A 24,881-nucleotide genomic window follows, 5' to 3' on the forward strand; every position below is an offset into this window, starting at 1 on the left:
CATATGTTTGAAGTATTATGTTTGATTACAATCAGACTTTCGCGGAGTCAACTGCAAAGTTTCTAGTTCACACAGCTCCTTAGACCATCACAGAAGTAGCCATAATGGAAAAAAGAGGCAAAGAGCTTGTTAGGAAGAGGTGATTTCCAACAGGCTTTTGCTAAAATGCAGGCTTGTTTACTTGAAATGCTACTCAATCATATGATTTTTAAAAGCACTTAACACTGAAGAGCTGTATTAATAATTCTTCTGGTTTACCTGAGAGATGTTAGCAAGAGTTAAGCCAGTACTGAGGTATACCTGAAAAAAATCTGTATTTTCGAGTAAACAAGAATGTATTTTAGCAGGAACTTACTGGACACCATGTGTGACTGTGAAATCTCTGAAAGGGATTGGGGTGGGCTGAATGTTGGTGAAATAATGTTAGATCTCCTTTTTAAGAGCTAATTTTTATGCTACTAACTTATATTAAAGCCATGGCTATTTTTCCTATAGTTTTCCTTGTATTAGGTGTTGTGTAGATGAACAACAACAGAAGTAGATGTTTTCTCCTCCAGAGAATTTCTACTTATGGTGGCAAGCACTAATTTCTGAAAGAGGAACAGCTCCACAACAAGAATTGGAGAGACTTTTTAATAATCATAGCTATGTATTTGGCTGTTCATTCTTGATGAGAAATTTTAGATACATATGTTGATGCCATAACTTGATGGTATTCCTGATATGCCAGAATATTCAATTAAGGTCAGGGTGGAACTACAATATGAAATGATTTAAATTGTATTTCAAATAGTGAACTAAACACAGCTCAGGGTGATGTGAGCAGAGAAGGATTGATGTAATCAGTGTGATAGGTTGGGAAGATGCCATTTTGAAAGGAGATGAGGGCAGGTGAAGGTTTAGAGAGAGAAGTTATATCAAGGAAAGTACAGTTTAAAGCTAATGGTTACTTGGTTATACTTCACAGAAAATCCACCTGTGTTAGTAAAACCTTAAATTTGAAGTTAGTTTTAATGGAACTCTAAAGGCACATGGGGACCCATGCTCACTAATGGAGTTTATTGTTGGCCAGTAAGCAGTAAGACATTGACAGAGCTAACTTCACCTCTGCATATTAATACAGGAATGTTTTACCAGTCAGAAAAAGCAAAATACTGAGCAAGTCACAATCTGGGGCCTGTTCATCCTTGCATGCTGTAATCAAGTATGCAAGTTCCTGATGACTTGAAGCTTCTCTTTTTTATCACCAAACTTGTGAGCACACCTTGTGTTTGCTTCACTGAAGACTGGCAGTGGCTCCCCCAGGAAGGTCATGACCACTGAATTGCATCTTTATACAATTATTAAATAATTGATGTAGAGAGTGCATAGTACTAATGTATTAAGAAAAAGAATTGCTAGTTGAAATAAATTAATGGTTATAGGAGTCAGATTCTGGAAGCTGTGGAAGCTTTGCTCTTAGTTTCAGGTTGTTTGGTTTTCACACTGTTTTCTTAAAGCATTTTTAGGAAGGAAGGAAAAAGTCACTTGTGCTCAATTTACAGTGCTATTAGCTGCCAAATGTGGCACAAAACTCTGCAAAAAAGTGCATGTTCAGTTCAGAGGGAGGTGGGTGTATGTATTAGATTAATTTTGCCTGCTTCCTTGTTAAGAATAAATGCATCACTTCTGGGGAAGGACAGAGCTCTGATTAGACTGTAGTTAGGAACTCTGAGAAATGTTTGTAAACATTTCCAGATGTGGAGGGAGAGCTCTCGTGTAAAATTATTCTCTATATTTCCCAGTCTCAAATAAAACAGTCACATCTGTGTATTAGAATTCTTTCAGTAGTCCAGGCTATTCTGTGGTCTGTTTCAGAAGAGGCTTAAAGTAACTGTCATGTCTAACTTGGGGATGGACAAATAATAGCTTCACATATGAGGCCATGCAGAGTCATGTCAAGTAAAACACTGCAGTTGCACACAGCGGAGTCAGAAGGTTTTATTTTAGTCTGAGGTTGCTTTAGTGACTTTTCTTTCCCTGCTAAGTCAGTGAGAGAGTTGTGCTTGTTTACTGCTTTCATTAAGGTCTTCAGTAAAGGTAATGCACAAAGATACTATATGAGATACAGAAATGAACATGAAGGATTATTCTATTTTCAGGGATGTTGAGCAGGACAGTTCTAAAGATGAAAGTATTAGGATGCACGTTATTCTTCATAGATCAAAATCTATGCCTATGTATATTAGAAAATTTTTTGGTTATCAGCCGTGCATGTTTCTGCTGTAATTTCTGCATGGGAATGAATGACTGAATTGCCTTTTAAATGGACGGGGGAAATGATGTTCAGTTGTGTTCCTTGTATTCGTGTGGGCTTTTCAAGCATGTTCTGTTCCAAGAGAGTGTCATGGTTAAAGATGAGATGCTTATTTGTCTGGGTGGTGAAAGCTGGGCTGTGCATTGACAGCTGTAAGATGAACTTTTCTTTCTGGTATTCAGTTTAAAATAAAATTACCCTAAGAATCTGGTCTATCAAGTAATAAATGGAAGCAGCAGCAGCAGATGTAATGTGTTATCCTTAGAATGAATAGTGCATGCATTCTGCTTTGTGGTACTTTGTTAATTAATTAAAAATGAAAGAAAGCTGAGATTGCAGCCTGAGCTTTGAACAATATTCTTGTGTGCAGACCTGGTGCAGATGTGTCACTGCCTGCCCACAGATTGCTTCTAATCCTGTATTTGGTGTGACTGTTCCTGAAAAGCCTATGCCTTTGCTTTATCTGCTTGGCTTTTTAAGATGCTTAGGAAATAAGGAAGTTATTCATCCTATTGCCTGTAAACGAAAACATTTTTTAATTGTTGCACAAAAAGCTGAAATTTTTTGACTTGAACAGGTTTGAGGATGATAAAGTCATTTCATGGTATACTATCAGTCATTATTTTGTCGTAAATCCTAGATTGCACATGCAGTGTGCTTATCTGAGACCTTTTGGAATGTTTCTACTTCCAGCCTGCTTGAGCAGCTCAGGAGTACTTCAGGACTTAACACTTAGCGTTTTAATTTTCAGTTTTTTTGTGCTGCTGGGAGAGTGGGTGATAAGCAAAACAATAAATGTACACTTGCATTTGGTTATGGGCTATTGTTGGGGTTTTTTAACCTATTTTTTATAGTTTTGAGCGTACACTCAAAAAGCCAGTCTTGCATGTGTTCAGCAGGGTAATGGGTGTGTTTTTGTTTTTTAAAAGAAGTGCAGTAACAAAAATCTGTATTTCCTGTAGTTAATTAAGTTCTTACATCTCCGGTCGTAGAAGACTGTTATCCTATACCATCTTGTCAGCTGGTGAGGCCATGAAATACTCAGTGGTAACAGACTAGTTAATCTAATTAGTCTGAAGTAGAGGGTGTGAAAACAAAAGCATTAATTTTAATTTTGTGTTAATTCATAGTTATATTGGCTTTTATTTCTTCCTGTTTTGTTTGAGTTTAAAGACTGACATTTTTATTTATATAAATTTTTGCATGGTTTCAAGTTATATGCAAAATGTATTTATGAACAGACTGATGTGATAACCACATTAGATGTATGCTTGATGGATTAAGTCATTATAATGGTAACTTCTACTCTCTGTTATTCAGTGTAAAATTTTTTGCAGGGGTGCTGCTGTTTTTTGGTAATTCTGCACCTTCTTTAGCCTGTAACAGAGACATCAGATAGAATCTCTGCAAATCCACTTCTGTTTTAAACTGACCCAGTGCAGATTTATGTATTTGTTCTTTTGGTGAAGTGAAAACCTTATTAACATTTGCTCTTCCTGAGTGAGTTTAGATCAGGTGTCACAGCCTAATAGAGTTCTGTTGTGTAGTGACTCTTCAGATGCACCTTTCTCTTAGATCTCTGTGTGACATTTTGGTAATGGGGATTGGCGAAAGTATCTGAGTAGTATTTCAAGACTTGCCTGAGCCTATGTTGTTCAGCCTGGAGAAGGGGAGACCTCACAGCATCTTCCAGTACCTAAAGGGGCTCCAAGAGAGCTGCAGAGGGTGTGCAGTGATGGGACAAGGGGGAATGGCTTTAAGCTGAAAGCAGGGAGGTTTAGGCTAGATAAAAAGAAATTCTTTGCTGTGAGGGTGGTGAGCCACTAGCACAGAGGAGCTGTGTCAGCCCCATCCCTGGAAGTGCTCAAGGCCATGTTGGACAGGGCTCTGAGCAGCCTGCTGTGATGAAAGGTGTCCCTGCCCATGGCAGGGGGTTGGATTGAGCAGAGTTTTAAGATACTTTCTAACCCATCATTCTGTGATGTGATTTTATATATATATATATTTAAATATTGTGTGGGATACTGCCTAAACGTATAACCCTTATATCAAATTCAGGTTTTAGGAGCAGTGGAATTTCAGTTTTTATGTCTCTCAGCTGCATCTTGAATAAATACATGGGTTATACAGATCACTTATTGATTGTAGAAAAGTCAGTGTGATTTAGTATTGCTTGGTAATTTCAGAGTGGATATGGATATGAAGGAAGACTATGAAACAGAAATCTGCCCAGATATCTTACTGTGCTAAGAAGGATGGGCCTAAACCTGATGAGAAGTGACTTAAAATTTGTTTCCCTCAACTGATAACTTTTGTTTTGCTGATTCATACAGGACAAGTGTTTTCTGACTCTTTGTTGTGAAAGACATACAGATCACAGTAGATGCTTTTAAACGTTTATATTAATTCTTATATTTACCTCTTAATGTGTGGTTTTTCACTATTCGATTGCAATGTTTTACTAACAAGAAAAGAATTTATAAAAGCTGGACATACTTGGATAGGAGTTTATAATTACTAGCCCAAATAGTGTTAATCAGAAGTTATCTTCTTGCTAGAGTTCATGATTAAAATGCAGCACATTGAAATAATCTGTGACCTAATCTGAACATCTGAATTCATTTTGTAGAATATGGCAAACAGCTGCATTTCAGTTTGGAGCTAAAACAAATACAGTATATCGACCCATTGAAGATCACTGTAGGCTTTTCAGTTCCATGATAGCTGTACTTATTGAAGAAAATTGATTTGAGAGTGCTTCTGCTTTTGAATGATCTCCTTTTTGTTTTTTTTTGTTTTTTTTTTTCAAATGTCCGGAAGAAAGGAAATAGAACATATGGAGGATGGGACTTTGATGTGTAAAGAAGTTAATTATCTAAACCATCAAAATGTGGGCTGTGGAAGTAATTACTGTAAAGGGTCTGATGAAGCCTGACAAGCTGTTGGGTTTTTATGTCAAGAAAATGCTGTACACCTGCTTGATTTGAAAGTTAAATCATTTGGTTGCAATAGGAAGACCCAATTTTTTAGTGAAGCAGTAGCTGATAAGCTTTCAGCTCTCAAACCACTGAGATGTACAGCCCTTCAAGCTATTTTAATTAAACTGTTCTTGTCCACTTGGAGGACAGGAACCTAGGAAAGGATTTGCTTCAGAATGGGACATGTATGAATCACAGATCTTATGATGTGAGGAGGCAACTGTGGAATTGGGCCCCATGTTTTTTGGGAATTCTGGGAGAATGCTTCATAAATTAGCAGAACAGAACCTCACAGATAAAGCAGAATGTCTGTCATGGATGTTCAAAGAAAATAGTTACATGCGTCAAGTGATGTAATTAGTTTTAAAACAATTCCCTAAATTAAAAAAAAACCCCAAAAAACAAACCACCCTTAAATCACAGAATGTTATTCAGTTTTTATTGAATACACTGTTAATTCTCTATTTGGGAATATTGGCACTGTGGTATTGGATATAAATCTGTAGCTACTAAAATTAATCATAATTAACTCCAGTCAAATGATGAACATAGAAATACAAATTTCTATATATTTAGGCTGTTTCTGCTAAGGTGGCTACAATGGCAGCTTCCTCTTCACTCTCTTTCATGGATACACAGAGCTTTCCTATAAATATTGGCACCTTTCTTTGTTACAGAGGGTTTTTACTTTTTTTTAATTCACTAATTTGACGGTTTAGGTTAGATGACTCTGGCAACTGCTGATTATGGCAGGATCCTGACAACACTTTAGCCTTGTGTGTAACTACTCGTGATTAAGATCAGACTTGAGTGGGAGCAAACTTGTGATTCAAGTTACACATGTGCATAAGTGCTTGCAGGATGGGGACCTAAATTAGAATCTGCCTGAAGATGAACTGAAGTCTGAAAATCTACATGAAAGCATTAATAAAAAAGTTAAACTTATGACACCAAGTTGGGTGGGATAGGGAGGCTGTTCAAAGGGATCTGGACAGGATCAATTGACCAAGGCCAGTTGTATGAGGCTCAGCAAGTCCAAGTGCTGGGTCCTGGACTCGAGTCACAATAACCTCGTGCAGTGCTGCAGACTGGGGCAGAGTGGCTGGAAAGCTGTCAGTGGAAAAGGGCCTGGGGGTGCTGGTGACAGCAGCTGAACATGAGCCAGGTGTGCCCAGGTGGGCAAGAAGGCCAATGGCACCTTGGCTGTACCAGCCATGGTGTGGCAGCAGGAGCAGGGCAGCGACTGTCCCTGTGCTGGGCACTGGTGAGGCCACAGCTCAAGTGCTGTGTCCAGTTCTGGGCCCCTCAGGACAAGAAAGACACTGAGGTGCTGGAGTGTGTCCAGAAAAGGGAACAGAGGTGGGGAAGGGTCTAGAGCTCAAATATGATGAGGAGCATCTGGGGTGGCTCATCCTGGAAAAAAGGAGGCTCAGGGGGACCTTCTTACTCTTTACAACTCCCTGACAGGAGGGTGCAGCCAGGTGAGGGTTGGGCTCTTCTCCTGTGTAGGAAGCCATAGGGTAAGGGGAAGCAGCCTCAAGTTGTGCCAAGGAAGGTTTAGATATTGGGAAAAGCTTCTTCACAGAAAAGGTGGTCAAGCATTGGAACAGGCTGCCCTGGGAACTTCTAGAATATTCTAGAAAACCATCTAGCTTTTACTGTCATTATTATTTCTACTACTAATAGTGCTGGAAATGAGCAGTACAACTCAACAGTTAACTAGCATGCAACAAACTAGAAGACTAAGAAATATCGTGGGAATGTGGACTGTTTGTCAGGAGACTTACAGTATGCAGTTTTCTGTTAGTATTTTGGAAGGGAAAAATGAAACTCCCTTTTACATATTTATGGAGTTTTCCATAATTAAATTTTCTTAGTCAGTGTTTTAGTAAATGAAATTATTATTTTTTTAAATTAGGTAGTTCAAAGCCATTTGACTTGCATACTGTTAAAGAGGAAAATGTAGATGTGTTAATTACTTCATAGAGTAAGTAAATTTGTCCTGGATTTGGAGTTTTTAAATGAGAAACTTACATAACAAAGCTGTAAAATACTTGATGTAAAGATACTGCCTTCAGTGCTATGAATGTTATGATGGTGGTCAGGTCTTACTCTTTCCAATGCACTTCTGTTTGAAGGATTTAAGTAGTTGGTGTGCTCAAAGGAGGTGTTTTATAAAGGAAGTTTCTGATCTCTGTGCTCATCAAGTTTTAGCTGGCTTTTTGAGAGAATCTTTTGCTGTTCTTAGCCTCATTGGAGATAATACTGATGTAATTTACTGGTGGTTAAGGTATGTAGGAATAGAACAGGATGATCAGTTCTGATAAGATTCTGGTGCCTATGAATGCCATCTATTCCAGAATAGTGGTGTTTTTATTTTAATGCTTTTCCAATGGTACTTTTTAGGGCTGTTCTAAATGGTATTTCAGAATGAGTGCATGTTTCCAGTACCTTGGTTACAATAAACATCAACTCTTATGTTTTCTAGTGCCTCGCATAGGCTTTTTTTTTTTTTTTTTGCATGTGGAAACTTTACCTGCCCTCCTACTCCAAATAGGTTTTCTTTCTTTTAAATGTCCAGTGTGAAGCATACATGTGCTCTTTTGGAAATGAAATACAAGTATTGTAAGTGCTGTTATTTCTTTGTTTACCCAGATGAGCAGCACTGTGGCCAGCCCCATGTCATCGGTTGCCTCTTCGAGCAGTGGAAGAAAATCAACAAGCTTTACACCTGAATTGCAGAGTATGATGTGAGTAGTCAGTCAAAATATCTGATAGTATCTGCATTGTGTTCTGATCAGCATCATGTTTTAGCAGATTTCTTAGAATATGTGAATAAGGGTAATGGGAGAAAGAAGAGCAGGTATTAGTGATGGAGCTGTTAGTGTTTTACTTCTGATTTGAAAAACATTGAGATTACTTGGTTAAATAAAAACCACATCCTTTACTGAAAGGAGAGTAAATGCTGCTGAGTAAAGAAATGCGTTTTTAATATATACTTTATAAGTCTTTCGAGTCCTATATTTCCCAGCCCTTCATCAAAGAAAGCTAAGCTTCCAGTTGTCATATATACTTTTTAAAATAAATACTCTCTTTTAATATCCTTCAGTGCGAATACAGAGAGATGGACTGCTGAGATCATAATACTGCTGATGAAATTATGATATGAAATGCTTGTAAATAACTGGGGTTTGCCAGACAGGCGGTAAAAGTTGTTAAAAAAACAAGTTACTTATTCTTTTAAATAAACACTGATTCTAAGAAACTCAGTTCCAAGCTGTGATATTATATGATTTTGTAATGTGATGGTGAGAGTAAAGCTGTATTACTGTTAGCAGATCACTAGGTTGTTGTCAGGTGGAGCATGGGATACCTTCCACTACAGCATTTTTCAGTATAATGTAAATAAGATGATGATTTTTTTCTTGTGCATCGAATCTTCTAAAGTAGATGAGTACATTGTTACAGGACCAGTGTTTGGCTCTATTGAGTTCTCTTTGGATAGAAAAAATACTACTGCTCTCCTTCAAGAGAATTCTGTTTGCTTATTGTTCACGTCTATTAAGGTCATCTATGCTGAAAAATACAGCTGTTGTTCTTGGTTGAGAAGAATAACTGTAACCATGTTTAAAAAACAAAACAGCAGCCCTGAACTTCAGAGTCAAGTCCTGTGCATCAGTTTGGATCAGTATCTGGGGAGCCTGCATTTTATTGGATTGTGGACTTCCTGATAAAGTGTTTTGAAACTCCCCTTCCCCGCCAGTGTACACACGATTCTGTCAGAATGTAGAAGTTATTGTTGGCTGTATAAATGGAAGGAATAGGCATTTTCCTTTTGCTTCAGAACTGGTGCAGTTATCCTTTGAAAGCTGTGCAAACAGATCATCTGTGCTCCAGAGTAACATATTTCACAGCTTCATTAAACTAGTAGGAACTGAGGAAATTCCTTGACGGCAATGAGCACGTTAAAACTTAAATTTTTATTGTTTGCTGGGAAAAAAAAAAGGAGACTTTTGAAAATGATAGAGTGCCAGGGATGAACCATGCAGAAAAAAAAGACAACTGTTTCCTTTGGCCAGGGCCATAAAATGAAGTTATGCTTTTAAAAGAACTTTCTGTGCTCTGACAGAAGCTGACATTTTTTATAAACTATGTGATTTAGGAAGTTACGGATTCTCCCGTTTAGGCGATTTATAACAAAATCCTGCTGACATCTTAAGATCCTGGGAAATAGTAAAGACTGGAGCAATACAGTGCATAAAAAGGTAACATCTTCTTAAAGAAAAGAAAGTAGAGGCTATCTCTGCCTAGTCTGTAATTGTGAAGTGGAGAAGGGTCACCTATTTGCTACGGTTTTCATGGAGTAACATGAAGAGTAACTTCAACTTGCCTTGCCTTTTGCAACAAAGCATGTGCAGCCAGAAGATGGACTTGTGAGAAATAAGTCATATAGAGGCATTTAGTGCTAATCCAGAATTTCATGTGGTAGTTGTGTTGATATTAAAAATGGGCTGTTGGATTTTCGGAATTTAAAAGGCAGAAGGAACACAGATGAACTGTATTTTTGAAGTACAATATCAAATCCTTTTGTAACCCAGTAGTGAGATCTGGAAATCTCTGGGTGAGAATATCTCATGGTCAGACTGTGGTATCTTTGATTAGTGTATAATTTGCAGCACAGAAATGTTTGTCAAGCCAGGGTTTGGTTCCAGGGAATGCTTGAATTTTTATGTAACATTTAGCTTGTTTGTGTGCTACGTCTTACATACACTACACTTATATTTGAACCACATCGTTATTAGAGAATGAACTGAATCCTGTTGTAGACTTGTGTTTTTATGATAAACTCAGAAGGGTTTTCAGATTTATTTGAGAAGGCGGGAAATGTATAGGAGTCTTGAAATTATAAGATACTGCAAGAAAAGCTTAAAGTGTGTACAGGTTTTTCATATTTTACTAATGAAATGATTTTGTTTTTCCATTAAGAATGTTTAAGATATGTCCTTGAATTTGGAGAAATTTTAGTGTTTGTCAGGAAAAAAACTGGTTTGTATGATGCCTAAATAGTATTGTGTAATTGGTGATAGTGCTTAATATGCTAATTATGTTAAGGAGAATTCTTCTTAATCAGATTGCCACAGGTCACCCAAAACCAAATCAATTTACAGTGCACTACCTTTTGCATAGTTTTATTTGGCTTTTAATTGTTAAGACCTTGGAATTGTCTGATATTTATCTTATGCTAATTTAAAAGAGCAAAGTGCTATGCAGAACTTGCTTTGACTTCCACAGCCTTTATTTGTATTTGGATTTTTTATTATGGTACCATGAAGTGTACAGCAGTAGGTGTTAATGATTAAAAAAAAAAGTTTACGGCACATCTAGCGCATTTTGCTGAGGTTTGTTTTACTTAACTTTGGCTGATCTATAGCCTGTTTCCAAACTAACTGCTCATGTTAGGCTGATTGCACTTAAATTACAGTTCTGCCCAGTAGATTCACAATCATGCTGATTTCACAGTAGCCATTAAAATTCATGATTTGGTAGGGATCATCTATTTTCTAATATAAGCACTACTTACAGAGTGAATTTCTGGAAACCCTAACAGTCTAAAGACTTAAGTTGAGCAATTTGCAGCTATAAAGGGAGATTTTTATCCCCCTCTCAGTATTCTTATCCCCCCTCAAATCTATTTTAGTTATTGACAGAAATACTAATTACTGTGAAGTTTCTTAATTAGCTCTTGTGGTAAGCTTCATACCAAAAATCAAAATTTGATGGTACAAGGTTGTAAGGATAAATTTTAGTGGTGGAAGTAATGAAGAAAACAATGTTTTAATTTGGTCTATTTAACTCTTTCTGGGTATCTACTGTATTTGCAGTAGTTAGTGTTAAAACAATAATATCCATTGCTGTGATATCAAATTTAATATTGCTCCTAATTGATTGTGTCTTTCCAGACAGTGAAAATGTGTTCAGGCATTTCAAATGCAGTTCTTACTCAACTTCCTCCAGCTCAAAGCTTACACTCACCTCTGATATACTTCAGTGTTGTGTTAGTGTGTAATAGAGATACTAATAAATTCTTCACATTCCCTTTTTATTGATGAATATATTATTTCTAATATATTTTTTCCTTTTTTAACATTTATCAAATCGTGGGAGAGAGTTGGTAAGAACTGGGGCCAGTTCCTAAACCTTAATTTCATCAAGACTCTTTAAACCTGTCACCCTTACTCTTGGGGTATTTACATGGTCTATGTTACTAAAGCATTTGAATGGTTTTGTAATATTGTCAATAATATTTCCCAGTTCAGAATGGCTAGTAAAGTGTGGTTCTAGACCTCTGGTCACTCAAGGAGTATCTGGAATGAGCATATTTTTATTTCAGACTTGAAAACAATGTGTGGTAATTTTTTTTCCCTACATGCAGCATGATCTATAAAGTTGACTCTTTTTACTGCCTGTTGCAACCTTGCAAACTTGTCAATCAAATAAATTCTCTTTAGGGATTCTACTTATTTAGGATTTCTCATCCATTCTGAGATGACAACATCTTAAATAATATAATTTTAAATTTTTGAATGTGAAATAACAGGAAGCATCATCTCTGATCTCCCGTCAACATATCTGGATAGCCTCTGCTGACTTGAGTTGGATTACAGTTTGTTCACCACTGAATCCCTGGAAGATCTCACTGATTTCTTGTAGTATCCAATGTTAAATTTGTTTTCATATGCAGAAATGAAAATTCTGTTTGATAACAACAGTGCTTATGTATACTGAAATAGTGTTTTCCTGCCAGTCAGAAAGTTCAGGGAACTTGTTGCTCCATGCTGAAGAAATACCCACTGCATGTAACAGTAAAGAAACACTGCTTTGCTAGATTGCCTTGTATTTGTTTGTTATTCCAGTTGTGAATATCATAATCACCCAAATACTTTGAGTCACTCACATTACACGCTAACTAAAAAAGTAATACACAATATGCCTTTTGTGCTGTTTACAGGAAATGATTTACTGTTGAACATTTGACCTAAAAGGGTTTCATTATATGACTTAATAAGATAACTTTTAAAATACCTTCTCTCTCTGATTTCTAGATATTGTCCAAAATCTTTGCCAGTCTTTCTAGCTGTTATGGTCAGCTGGCTACTTGTTTTTGATAAACATCTAATTTTGTTATCCTGGTCTTCAGAATGGAAATGGCTTTTTTTTATGTCTCTTTGTGGCAATGGGTTTTGTTGCTGCTAACTCCAGTTTGCATTTGTTAAACGATGTCCTTAATTATTTTGTGGTTTTATTAATTTATTTTTCTGTTAGGCTTACATATGTCGGCTTGACTCGCCCTGTGAGGCAGATACAAATATGGGCACTGCCATTTCCCTCATGCCAGGTTCCTCGTGAGGTTTCACCTCATGCCAGGTTCAGTTCTTCCCCAGGAAAAAAGAGAGTTTTTAGAGTGTTGGCTTTCATATGTCTTAGGTTTCATGGAATGCTGAGCTCATGCAGACCTTGATTCTACTTGAAACAAGTAAATGATTATAAAGACTAGGAAGTTATGCTGAATAGACAGTCTAGATGATTGTTTTTAATGAAATGGTCCAGAATTTATCTCACATGGAATGAGCGTGTTCTTGGAATGAATATTAATAATAATTTATTATATCTTACTGTATGATGAGATATGGTAGCACTCTCACAACCCTGCTGTGACTGTTACTGTATGGCTTCTTTTGGTTTTATGTTTATCCATCTTTGCTTTGAAGTTGATCAGTAAAATCATCTGACTTTGGATAGTTCGTTTGGAATGATGGTGGAAGAAAACATCAGTAATGACCTGGCTGAGGGAGCACTTTGGTTAACCAAACTGTAATTTGGGACTGTAAAGAATTTCTCTATTCTGTCCCATACTTGTTTACCATATTTGAACCCAAAATTGTGCTGAGATTGCACTGTTTAAAAATAAATAACCAGTTTAGCCTACTGAGCTGAAATCCTTTCCTGCAAACATGCAGAAAGCACTTTCCCCCCTTGAGTAGAGACGACATAAGGGCAGTGGCAGCAGATGTGGTACGTGGTTATCAGATCATGTGTGGCTGTTTTCTGTCTACCTCATTAAATACATGAGGCAAGAGTGGTATGAGATAGAAAACTAGGGGCAGAACTAAGCTTTCCTTTTATAGGTAGGATGGAATACAGGAAGGAAATTCATTAGAGAGAGAAATTACTACAGCTTTTTCTGATGCGGATGTGGTATTTTTAAGCTTTTAAAGGCAGAGTCTCTTTGCGCAGCACTTAGCTCAACAGGATTTTGCTGAGGAGGCCTGATAGGGTTTGCAGAACTGGTAATAAAAGATGTAAGAGCTGAAATGGAGTGAGTTTCAAAAAAGCTATTTGAAAATTCATTTTTCAGGCTTCCACATTTCTGTACTGCATTTAAAGTGTAGTTATTTTAGACCTCCCTTTTGTACTATTGCAGTTTCATTCTACCTTTTAGTAGCAGAGTTCGTTTGAAATACAACCTGAACTTGACCTTATTAGTGTCAAACAGTCTAAAATACACTCATTTTATCTCTTCTTTCTTTTTGTTGTTGCTGAGTATCCTGTCCCTAGTTATGAAAGAGCAAGAGGTGATGGAGGATCTTAATTAACATATGGAGTAGTATCCACACACAGAGCAGAGAAATTGTTGAGTGTCTATACAGACTTAAGAAGGAACATTTCTGTGACAAACTTCAAAATTACATTTATACTCAGCCTGAAAAAGAAACACGAGAAGGATGTTTTGATGAGGGAAGACTGGAGATATTAATCTGGGCAACAGCTTTTACTATAAACAAAATTAGCTGAAGTTTAGCATTAGTCTGGGTTATGTGTATCTTGTGTTTCTGCTCTACTGGTACTTTATTTTTCTCTTGTCAGTTCAAAGTTAATATAAGTTTTGCAGTACATTTGTGAAATCAGTTTTGCTAAGTATGAGAACAGTTTCTCTAAGGTTACTGTGTGTTCAGTTCTACTCAGTTTGTTCTGAGTTGCATACAGCTTCTCAAGCTTCCTGTGCTTGAAATTTTGTTTTGAATTGAAATCTTTTAAGATATATGGTTCCAGGATTTTGAGCTTAGATTCTTGAAACTTTCTGGTTTCAGGTTTTGACAGGTTGCTTTAAGGTATCATCTAGTACCTAAGTAAAAGATTATAAAATTTGGAAATGATTTAAGCTATTTGAGTGAAGACATATATATTGTAACCAAATACTGATTAAGCCATAAATTAATATGATAATTAACTTCAGCATTTTCTGCTTTTTTATTTCCCCAGTGTAATAAATTGTAATACATTAGTTCTAGCAGACTGAACCTGAAAATCCAGTTTAACTGTAACTGTGACCATAACTGGCAGATTCTGCTGAAGTCTTTAAACTGTAGCTTCTTGCTGCATTTACAATGTTTGTTTTAGTCACATTTAATTTGACACTACAGATTGTACGTGTCAGTGTGCTGTATAGTTACAGGACATTATTCAGCTGTACAGAACAGTAGCAGGGTGGACACCATAGCTGTGCTTGGCTTTTTCATTCTTTTGAAGTCATGCTGCCTCATGGGATTATTTCCAGTTGGATTAGATAATTAGAAAAGTACAGTTAGAATGTCCATAGGTAACTGGAGTTAGAGGAAAGCAAGTTCAGGTTTCTCTGTGTTCTAGGTGGCTAACTTGGAGCTGCTTCCTCATCCAGGAGCTATTTCTGGCTCATTCAGCTCTCTGCTCTGGCAGTGGAAGGCAATACTTGTCTTTTTTTTTTTTTTTTTAATTTTACATATATATATATATATATATACACATATATTGCTTTTTTCCTAAAGGAAAAAAGCTGTATAATCCTCCTCAGGTTTTGCTGGAGTGATGCTGAAGTCTGTCCCCCTGGTACGTGCCCATCTCTTCAGCAGTGCTGACAGCCCTTGGCAGTTACAGAAATGTACTTGTTTTTCTCTATCATTGTGAATTCAGCATAGTAATTTAGACTATGACGTTCTCCCTAAATTGGTCTGGAAGGTGATTCGTTTATCCTTGAATCCCACACTGGCTCTGGGACTTACAATGAACCAGCTAAATAATGATAGATGGAATATTTCTCCTCCTGCATAGTTTCTAGTACTTTATGAGTACATAACACCATCAGTTTTTTAAAATGTAAGTGTATAAATAGCTTTATTGTACACTTAATTTTCATCAGGTTAATCTACTTACTTTTGTATTTGACTTTGTTACATGTATAGTAGATATGTAATAAATATCTATATAATATACTGCATTTTAAATATAACTGTCTCTTTATATTATGAAGTTGAATTTTAAATCCCATAGACCAGTATTTGATTTTTTCATGTGTTCCTGTAGGACCTTTTATGATACACAAAGGCATTGCAGTGATTAGAAGGGAACCCACCCTCCCCTCCACAGCTCCCATGGCTGTGAAGTAACTGAATAGTGCTTCTTTCAGCTTGACTGTACGAATGGTAAATAATAATTTCTCAGTTGTGATAAACCTGGATGGCAGAAAAGGCAGTAAGGACAGTGGCGAAGTGGGTGGAGAAAGGACGAGAAGGAGAATGGTCTAATGATATGTGCTAGTTTATTATACAAAATAATAATGGCTGTTTCTTTAAGATGTTAGCAATGGTGAGCTGGTTTTCGTTTTAAAAAACACTACCAAGAACATGTAGTTCGTGTTAAAGCTCTTTTTGCTTTTGCAGAAAATGCTGAGCAAACAACTTACTTGCTCTCCTGACTTAGTGACTTCTTTTCCTTCAGTTTTTGGACAGAAAGCTCTAAGGACTTTCTGGTGTTAAAAAGCAGCAGCTTCTGACCTAATGTACCCTTCTCTGAACGATAATGTTTCTTTGTTACTTATTTTTAGCTCAGATTGTTTTTCTCCCCTTTCCCCCAACATGATTTGTACAACCTTTAGAAAATTGAGTAGTTGTGGTTTTGAATCATCCTCCGTTTCTAGACTCAATGAGTATTTCTGAAGAAGCACAGGATTGCTTGTGAGTGGGCCTTTTACTTACTTAAAAAGGCAACAGCCATGACAGTCTTACCCCCTGAAAAAAAGCAGAATATGTGTAGACCCTTAATAGACTGCATTGTGACCCTGGAAAGGACAGCGTGTTAAGTACTTATTTAATTTTGTACCAATGGTATATTGCTAGCAGATGTCCTTTGTTTTGTTTTTACTATGATTCAGAGCCATTTGGATAAAACATTTTGAGGGAGTATGTTTTGGTCCTGAAATAAAGCATGACTATCCATTTAGAAACTACAGTAATACTTCATTGTGTATCAGTCTATATTTGACTCCTTGTTTGGGTGTAAAGTCTTTAGTATATCAAGTACAAGTCTAAGTACAGTTATCTTGCTGTGCTTTTGGTGAAGCACAGCAAGATAGCATGAGCAGCTGATGTGTAAATACTGATTAAAAAAAGCCTTACAGGAATAAATTTGAATTCCACAAAGTATAAATAAATGTCTGGCTGTTCTAAATGTGGGAGAAAACTAATGATTTTCACAGCAAATTATTTTTTTCCTATTAAAGTAGTTAATACTTTTGTATTATAAAAGATCCTTGTTAATTCTACAAATAAGATAGCTCCCTTCTAAACCAGTCTTGCAGTTTTTGTGTTCTGAATTAGTCACAGGAAATCAAGAACCTGAGGGGTCAGCCTGTGCTGCTTTGTGTGTTTATATTCTATGGATTTTCATTTAAATGGGTACATACACACTCATTCCCAGCACTTTGCCAGTATTCCTTCACCAGTTAAATAATAATACCATAGCGTGGAATCATAGAAAAATTAAGGTTGGAAGGGATGCCAGGAGGACATTTGGTCCAACCCACCAGATTCAGACCTTAGGTCTGGTTGCTCCACAACTATGTGAGAAAAATGCACTTTTATTTTATAGTCTACCTGGATTAACTGCTATAGCCTACAGTAGTAGACTGCTTTTTCCAATATAGCCAAGCTACTGTAATTACTCTGGAAATACTTTTAAATGTAGACTAGACCTTAATATTAAGCAGCGTCTAAAGTTACTAAATAAAATTAGATTCTGATTTTCTGGAAAGTCCCTTTCACTAGCCAAGTTAAGAGGAGAAAATACATAGTCCTTATGGTGGTTTAGTATGTGTCTCCATACGTATGACTACTTTTTCTGTTAGACTCAAAGCTCTTGCAATTCTGCATTTCAAAATGTAGATGTTGATGCATAATGCTGCATATTTCCCTGAAGAAATATGATGTAATATTAAATACCTTCCCAACCCCCCCCCCAAACACTATCTATTATCTGTTTCTAATTTTTTGGGGAACCTGCATAAGAGAGGTGATAATTACTATTGTACAAACATGCTTCTCAATAAAATGTTTTGTGTTAATGTTAAAACCAGAGTATATTTTATATGGCCACTATAGTGCTACAGGTTTTTATGCAAGGATTTTTTAAAGTAGGAGTCTGAGCAAACCTGGAGACTTGATTAAAGTATTGGAAAGGATGAAAAAATACCCCTCTATTCCTCACTTTTTAAGGAAAACAAGGTATTCATGTTTTCTTTAAAATAAATTTTGTCTATTTCTTTCTCCGCATGTGTATATAGGCTTATATACAAGCATAACATTTCGCTGACTTCCAGTTAATATGAATCTACTTGGCTATCTAGGAGGAACCATGGGAATAAATATGTTAGCTGGCAGGAAAGGGGTGATCTCTGAGAATACATTCTCTTAACATCCTTCTCTACTGCTTAAAGAATTTAATGTTTTGTTCTTAGTAACTTCCAATTGAATGTGTAAGTGTACAGCTGGCAGATTCACTACAATCAGGTCTTTCTCCTACATTTTATGTAATAATTTGGCAAGGCAGTCCAGTCAATAGCAATGAAGGCAGGCAACTAACTTTGTCTCTTTTTATTTAGAGTCTCAGTAATTCCAGTTTTGCTCTTGAAGTGAAGACATCAGCTGTGGAAACTGTGGAGGTATAAATGCTGATTGTCATTGAATGGGATGTAGTAGGAGAGTTGCAGAAATAGTACTGATCCTGGACTAGGCCCTTGTCTGTTTATGCCAACTGCAATGGAATTGCAAGGACATAACCCTATGCAGTGAATACTGAAAATCTACTGAATGGAACCAGATTTAATACAAGTTAAACAGGGCTTGATGCATATCTGGTGACTTCAAGAGACAGGCTGTGTAGAGGTTGGCAAACTTCTCTATTCTCTGTTTCCCTATTAAATGCCAGTTTTATTCCTTCAAGAATGAAACTCTCTTTTGGAAAGAAATACATTAAAACAAGCTCTGCCTGTGAGTTTGCACTGGCAGGATCTCCCACTCTGCCTGCCCAGGTACGTTCACATACTGCTGCAGTTGTGTGCCCAGTGCTGGCTTTAAAGTGACAACTCAGTATCTGTTGCGTCCTGTTATGGTTCAGATGACTGAAAAGATAACTGATCAAGTTGTAGAAGGAGGGATGAAACTCTAGGGGTTATTTCTAATGAATTATAGAAGTATTTTTGAAAAAGCAGTGCAGTGTTTGAATAATCAAAGTCAAGTATTTTTCTGGAGCCAGGATTACGATGTCAATGTTTATCTTTGAATTCTTAAGACAGATAAAAATCAAAAGCCCAAACCACCAGCTATTTTTCTTTAATGTTTAGATTAATCCAGGAAAATAGACCAAAATTTTGAAAATGGCTTATTTAAACACAGATTGATTGAACCGTTTAAAGGGCATTTAGTTTTTTTCTTAAAAAGACTTCTCTGTGTAGCGACATACAGTTTCAGGGAAAATTATTAATTGATTTATCATTATGGTCCTTTTGAAACAGGGAAGTCATAATACTGTTTTGTCAATTGCAATGTAAGGCCCTGGGCAGAAACTCCTGTACACCATTTAGTTTTAAATGGAGCCCTTTGTCTTCTTATCTGTTTTAATAAAGCTGTTTATAGTCTGATTGAAGTAGGTGATAGTGAAATGTGTTTGATATGTGTAAGGACCTCTGATTTTTCTGTTGGCAACACTGTTTCCTCCATTCGCACTCAAGTGAAGATAGTTGTCTTAACTAAAGTAGGAATTAGACTTTTTTTTGTATCATCCTTTGCTACATGTTCGCTTGCCATGTGGCTTTCCCTGTGTGCCACATGTTTCTTGTATAAGCATCTACTATTAAAGACAAGTGTTGGTAGCTCTATCACTAACAGTTCACATGCCCTACACTGAAAAGCCAACATCCTCTCCAGCTGATGAGAGCTGTTGCTGCTATTTTGGTAGTCTTTTGTTGCTTTAAATGTGGGGTGATGAAAGCATGAAGAACAGCTGCTGCTACTTTAATCCTATAAGAGAGGTAATATTCATGTGTTTTTATTTGTGGTCGGTGAAAGACTCCTTTCTTGTTGGAGCTGAAAACAAAGATGTTGGGGATGTTTTAGTGCTGATAGTAAGATATAGCTGCCACTCCTGCAGTTGAGAAATTCAAAAAGTAGTCCACCTATTAGAGTCAAAGGTGAGGAAAAATTTATTGCAGTGAGTTTTAAACTTCAAAAAGCTTTCAGTGTGTTTGGACTGAAGGAATAAGTGCCAGCACACTTTTAAACCTCTGCAGTTCAGGTGTTGCCTTCTACAGTAGTTGCAACTTAAATTACTGAAGTTATTCTGATAGGCTTATTTATAACTCATGTAACAACATAGGTGTGAGCAGTCTTTATTTTTTGCCAAATCGAAAGGTAAGGTATTTTTTTCAAAGGGGTATTAATGAGTTTCACCAATATGTCTCAGTTCTGGTATCTTGAGACTATTGGTAGAACCATGTGGTTATTTTCATATCCTCTTAATCTCAGAATTTGGCATGATATGTCTTGGATTAAGAATTTGAGTCACTACTAATTCTTGATCAGCACCTCTACCTTAAAGTAATTCACTTATTTTATCATCCAAAATAAGTTAGCCTAAATTCAAATCTACTTGGGGGTGAAACATTAGAAAGTAGTTTACCTGTAAAGCAATCAGCTTCAGGAATCTGAGCTACTTTGTGGAAATTTTCAAGGGATAATCTTTTACCAAAGATGAAGCACACTTACTTTAGGAGTTTCAAAATTTGTCTGAACCAGAACACACCACTTTGCAGTGATGACTATTAGCTGAATCTTGTAGCCATTTCTGCCATATGACGGTAAAAAAACCAGCCATAAACATGATTTACCTAGTTAATTAAACTGACAGTCAGTTGTTACCTGTTACTGAAGCAGGACTGAGCCTACCAAGTAATTTAGTAGAGGTTTTGAGTTTTCTTTTTTAGTCATGTGTCATGTTTAAAAAAAAAAAAATTACCCTGTATTCTTACAGCTAGGATGTTCAATTTTTATCTGTCTTTCCCTGTCCTCTCTGTTTGTAAAATCAACACTTGTGAGATCTAAAACTTGACTGACGTTATCTTGCAGACACTTAAATATTACTCTCAACAGGAAAAAAATAATAGTGGAACTGATTCCTATTCTTGTTTGACTTGTTTGAAAACTAATGGTTCAACTTGAAGTTGGGTCCTTTCCAACCTAAATGATTCTGTGATTCTATGATTCTATGACTTTTTTGTTGCAATTGCAAATTAAAAATGAGTTGTTACCTAATTCAGTAATAGAAACTGGAAGCATTTTATATGCATTTTACATGGTGAGAACACCATGTGAGCAGATTATTTGGCTTATTTCAGATTTTGAACAGGATATTAACACTGACTTTGCTGGGAATGAGATACACATAATTGTGCATTTACTTAAGCATTTTGCTGCCTTAAAGCCTCTTTCTTTAAAAATAAAACCTGTCACTGAAACCTAGAGATAACAAGAATCATACTTTTTCTTCCCAGATTTTGGGCATACGGACAGATTCCCTGTAGATAAACTGGGATGTGAACTTGTACTGCCTTGTTCACTCTGTCATGCTTGCATTTATACCTGCTTTTTCCCATACGAAATGGAAAGTTGTTCATTCCTTTTTCATTCCAGGATCATATAACGAACTGAAGAATAAATATGTGCACCTGAGCATATCCTTCAGAGCAGCTGAGTCACTGCAAGGTTTCCATCCTACATTTTCGTGTGGGAAGTTGATTGTGTACCAAAGCCCTTACCTTTATCAGTGAGTGTTTCTTGTTAGTCACTGAATACAAGAGGTATAGGACTGGGTGGGAACTAAAAGAATCCACTTATTCCTGTCTGAGGCAGGATTCTGTATTGCTGAAACCTTCCTGACTGCCAGCTGTCTCATCTCCTCCAAACTCTATAGTGAAGGGGATTTTTGGGCAATTTCCACAGAATTTACTTTGTTTTCGGAGCGTTATGTCTTTGTTTCTCTAGGGAAATGATGGCTGTGAAAGTTTGACTTTGTGTTGTACAAGACTGTAGAGAGAGTAGGACCAATGAGTGACTCTGAATGTAATGTAAAAATAGGCTGGATGTGGAAGATGTGTTTTATCACTTCCTAATTGTTTAAAAAAAAAAAGTGAATATCTAAAGATAAAAACAGGCTTTAGAAGATATATAGGGATGGTTCAGACGTAACAGGCACTCAGATAATCCAAGCTGGGAAGTCCTGTTGTGGCATACATGGCATAGTTGAAATCTGCCATGGAATAGTGAACTCTCTTTGCTTCTGATTTGTTTTTGTCTTTCACCACAATACTGAGGAAGGAAGAGTTGATCACCAGTGACTTTACAGTGACTAATTCAGTTGCTTCAACCTTTTCACATTGATCATGGTTTCTAAAACTGTTACTAACAACTTCTCTGCCAAAAATTCTGTGTTTTGGAATTTTCCACCTGCCCCCCCTCTGCTTCTCCTTTGAAAGGTGGTGTCCAACAGGGGAAAAGAAAAAAAGTTCCTTTTGAGCTCCTGTCACTGAGATAAGCAGAAACCACCTACTTATTTCTGTATGTGGCAGGCCTGATAGTACATGTGAGAATGAACTGAACACTTGCCACCAGTTTGATATGTAATTATCCTTAATCGATTTTGGTTGTCTTTTGACTTTGCTATACTGCATGTTCGTGGGTTGACTTTTTTCAGCCTGTTCAGAGTCTCAGGTCTAGCAGTGGTTTCAGTGGAGAGTGTTGGTGTATGAGGACCAGATGAAGGACAGTACTTTGCATACCATATAAACTCTGCTTTTAGGAAACTGGCTAAGAAGGAACACAGTAATCAGCTCTTTTTGTTCAGAATCCTGTATTGTGCTGTTGTTACAACCAAGGCAGTCGAGGAGGTTTTTAAATGCTTTGAATTTTTTTTAATTTTAGTTGCATCCAAAACCAGTTTTCTAGTTTAAATACCTTCAGATTCCAACCCAAAGTAGGGAACAGCTATATTTGGTGATGGCACAATTGTTAGCATTGCTTTTCTCAGGTTTAAAATATGCTTACTCAAAGAAAATGGAAGTGTTTTGCTGACAGTATTTGCTAAGCATTTTCCCAGCAAGAGCCAAAATTACCAAGTCCTGATGTTGTGAGTCATAAGTATGACTTTCTAATATTTTTTTTTTTTTTAGAAGAGACTTCTCAAATATACCTCAAAATAAGTTAACTTTGGAGACAGCTTTACTTTGGGCTAAAACAAACAGATACTCAGCAAGGCTGAACTGATGATGCTGTATAAAAGTTCTGCTATTGTTACTGATTTATGTTGTCATTTAAGCGTTATACCTGTGGATCAGTATTTTGTGGTAGGCACTGAACAAATGTATGACAAAACCATAATATTCAGAATTCTTGTTAAAGCAGTAAAGGATTCAGGATTTGTTTGTAAGATGTCTTAAAATTTTCAGGTGGCTCTGGTTTTCATGTGGGACCAGGACCTTTAAAAGGTAGATCAGATAACCATTGCCATGTGAAAATGAGACAGTTGCAAAGGTGCTCATATTCTTTTTGCTGATTTTGAAAGTAGAAGAAACTTACTTATGGTCATAATACCTTCAAGTAAGTTTGGAGTTGCTTCTTGTGGGAGGTATGCCCTGATCTATCAGAAAATAGAGATGATAGTGGCATAGTAGACTAGTGTGAAGATGCTGAGAAAACACCCTTGAAAGAGAGGACCAACGGCCAAGAACTGGCATTTGAAAATGGGGCCAGACCTGTGCTCCTTATTTTCAAGACCTGACATTGAGAAGATCAGAAGTATGAGAGGTGGATGGCAGAGAACTAAAAGACAAGTTTGCCAGTCAAAATATTTCGCTGTGAAAGGGCATTCTCCTACTACTTTCACCATTAGAAAATGTGTGAGAATCTTAAACCAAAAAATTAATCTGTAGGGAAATGTGGAAGAATTACCAGAATTGCCATGAAAAAAGCTGTGTTACACAAATTACATGTTGCTTGTGTAAGCATGTGAACTGTCTGACCCTTAGTGCTCCTGCCACCCTAAGCCTCTGTGCATGTCAAGGACAAGTATTCTCTGGTGCTCCTCTCTTTGATATGTAATCCCAGTCTAAACTACCTTTTCCTATCTGTACAATTTTCCTGCTGGAGTCCTTTATAAAACAGCCTTGCAAAATATGTTCACAGAGGCTGCTGTCTGCTGACTTCGTTTTCCCTTATTCCAAACATTGAAATCAAGTTAGAGGTTCCTGAAGTATCACAGTTGCTCCTTTAATAGTATGCAGACATGAGTAGTCAAGTATATTGCTTTTTACAGACATGTATGGATATATAGTTGTGTATATATAAATCTGTAATGAAGTGAAAATCTGGAGGCAATTTTTCTGTGGCAGACCTGTGTAGACAGAGTTACTCAGAGAGCTGCCACGGAGGGCAGTGCTCCTGAGGTGAACGTGCACAAGTTCTGTTCCATTGGAACAGAGCGAAAGGTTCCCTACGTGAGTTCTTGGAAAAGCTGTGGATCTTCCCCTCTAGGATGTTTGGTAGTAGTCAGGAAAGGAAGGAGTTTACAGGTTAAGAGCATGAATTATTTTTCCACCATCTGACCTTTCTCACATTCCAGCACAGAGCAGCTTTTCTGTAGCATCAAAAGATGTTACTGTTTGTCAAAAAAACTACTAGTAAACCCTCTTGTACAAATGTATCTATTATGTTATAAAAAGAAGTGTATACTCTAAGCAGTTGTATTGGTCTAGCTACATTTAAACTAGACCTTCTTTCATCATCACTATCTGTAAGGTACCAGTGGAAGAGAGATACAGCTCTGGGCACCAGGCTGCTAGTTACAAAGACTTCGGGATGTGTATTATCTAAAGTTTGTTTTTAAATTCTGAAATCTGTAAGTTTTTGTGTTCTTCTCTGGCTCCATGAACTGTTATTCCACACGTAATGAAGCTGAAATGGAGTAAGTAAGATCTGACATGCATCAATGAACTTTCTGGGATCTGGTCTGGAGTTACTAGTTATTTATTCATGGATATTGTCCCTGGCCTGTATGTGGTAACTGAATACTCAGGCTGTGGTAGTACAAAGCAAACTGGGTTTGCCTGAAGGCAAGCACTTATCTGGTCATGTTCATTGTGTTCACCATGAATCAAAGCAGAACTAGGCTGCCCTTGGAGAAATCACTGC

The 24,881-nt window shown here is 36.9% G+C and overlaps 1 protein-coding gene across 3 annotated transcripts in view; it reads left to right on the forward strand.

Moving 5' to 3' along the window:
- Nucleotides 1-24,881, forward strand: part of SUPT3H (SPT3 homolog, SAGA and STAGA complex component) — a 253,319-nt gene that overhangs the window by 2,583 nt on the left and 225,855 nt on the right. For all 3 annotated transcript variants that reach the window (XM_085057066.1, XM_085057067.1, XM_085057068.1), the window contains exon 2: nt 7,930-8,024. In XM_085057066.1, coding sequence (XP_084913192.1) covers nt 7,930-8,024 — 95 coding nt within the window. The remainder of the gene's footprint in view (nt 1-7,929; nt 8,025-24,881) is intronic.

The sequence above is a fragment of the Lichenostomus cassidix genome, chromosome 3 (assembly GCF_008360975.1).
Source record: "Lichenostomus cassidix isolate B80296 chromosome 3, HeHo_3.0, whole genome shotgun sequence".
Taxonomy (NCBI): domain Eukaryota; kingdom Metazoa; phylum Chordata; class Aves; order Passeriformes; family Meliphagidae; genus Lichenostomus; species Lichenostomus cassidix.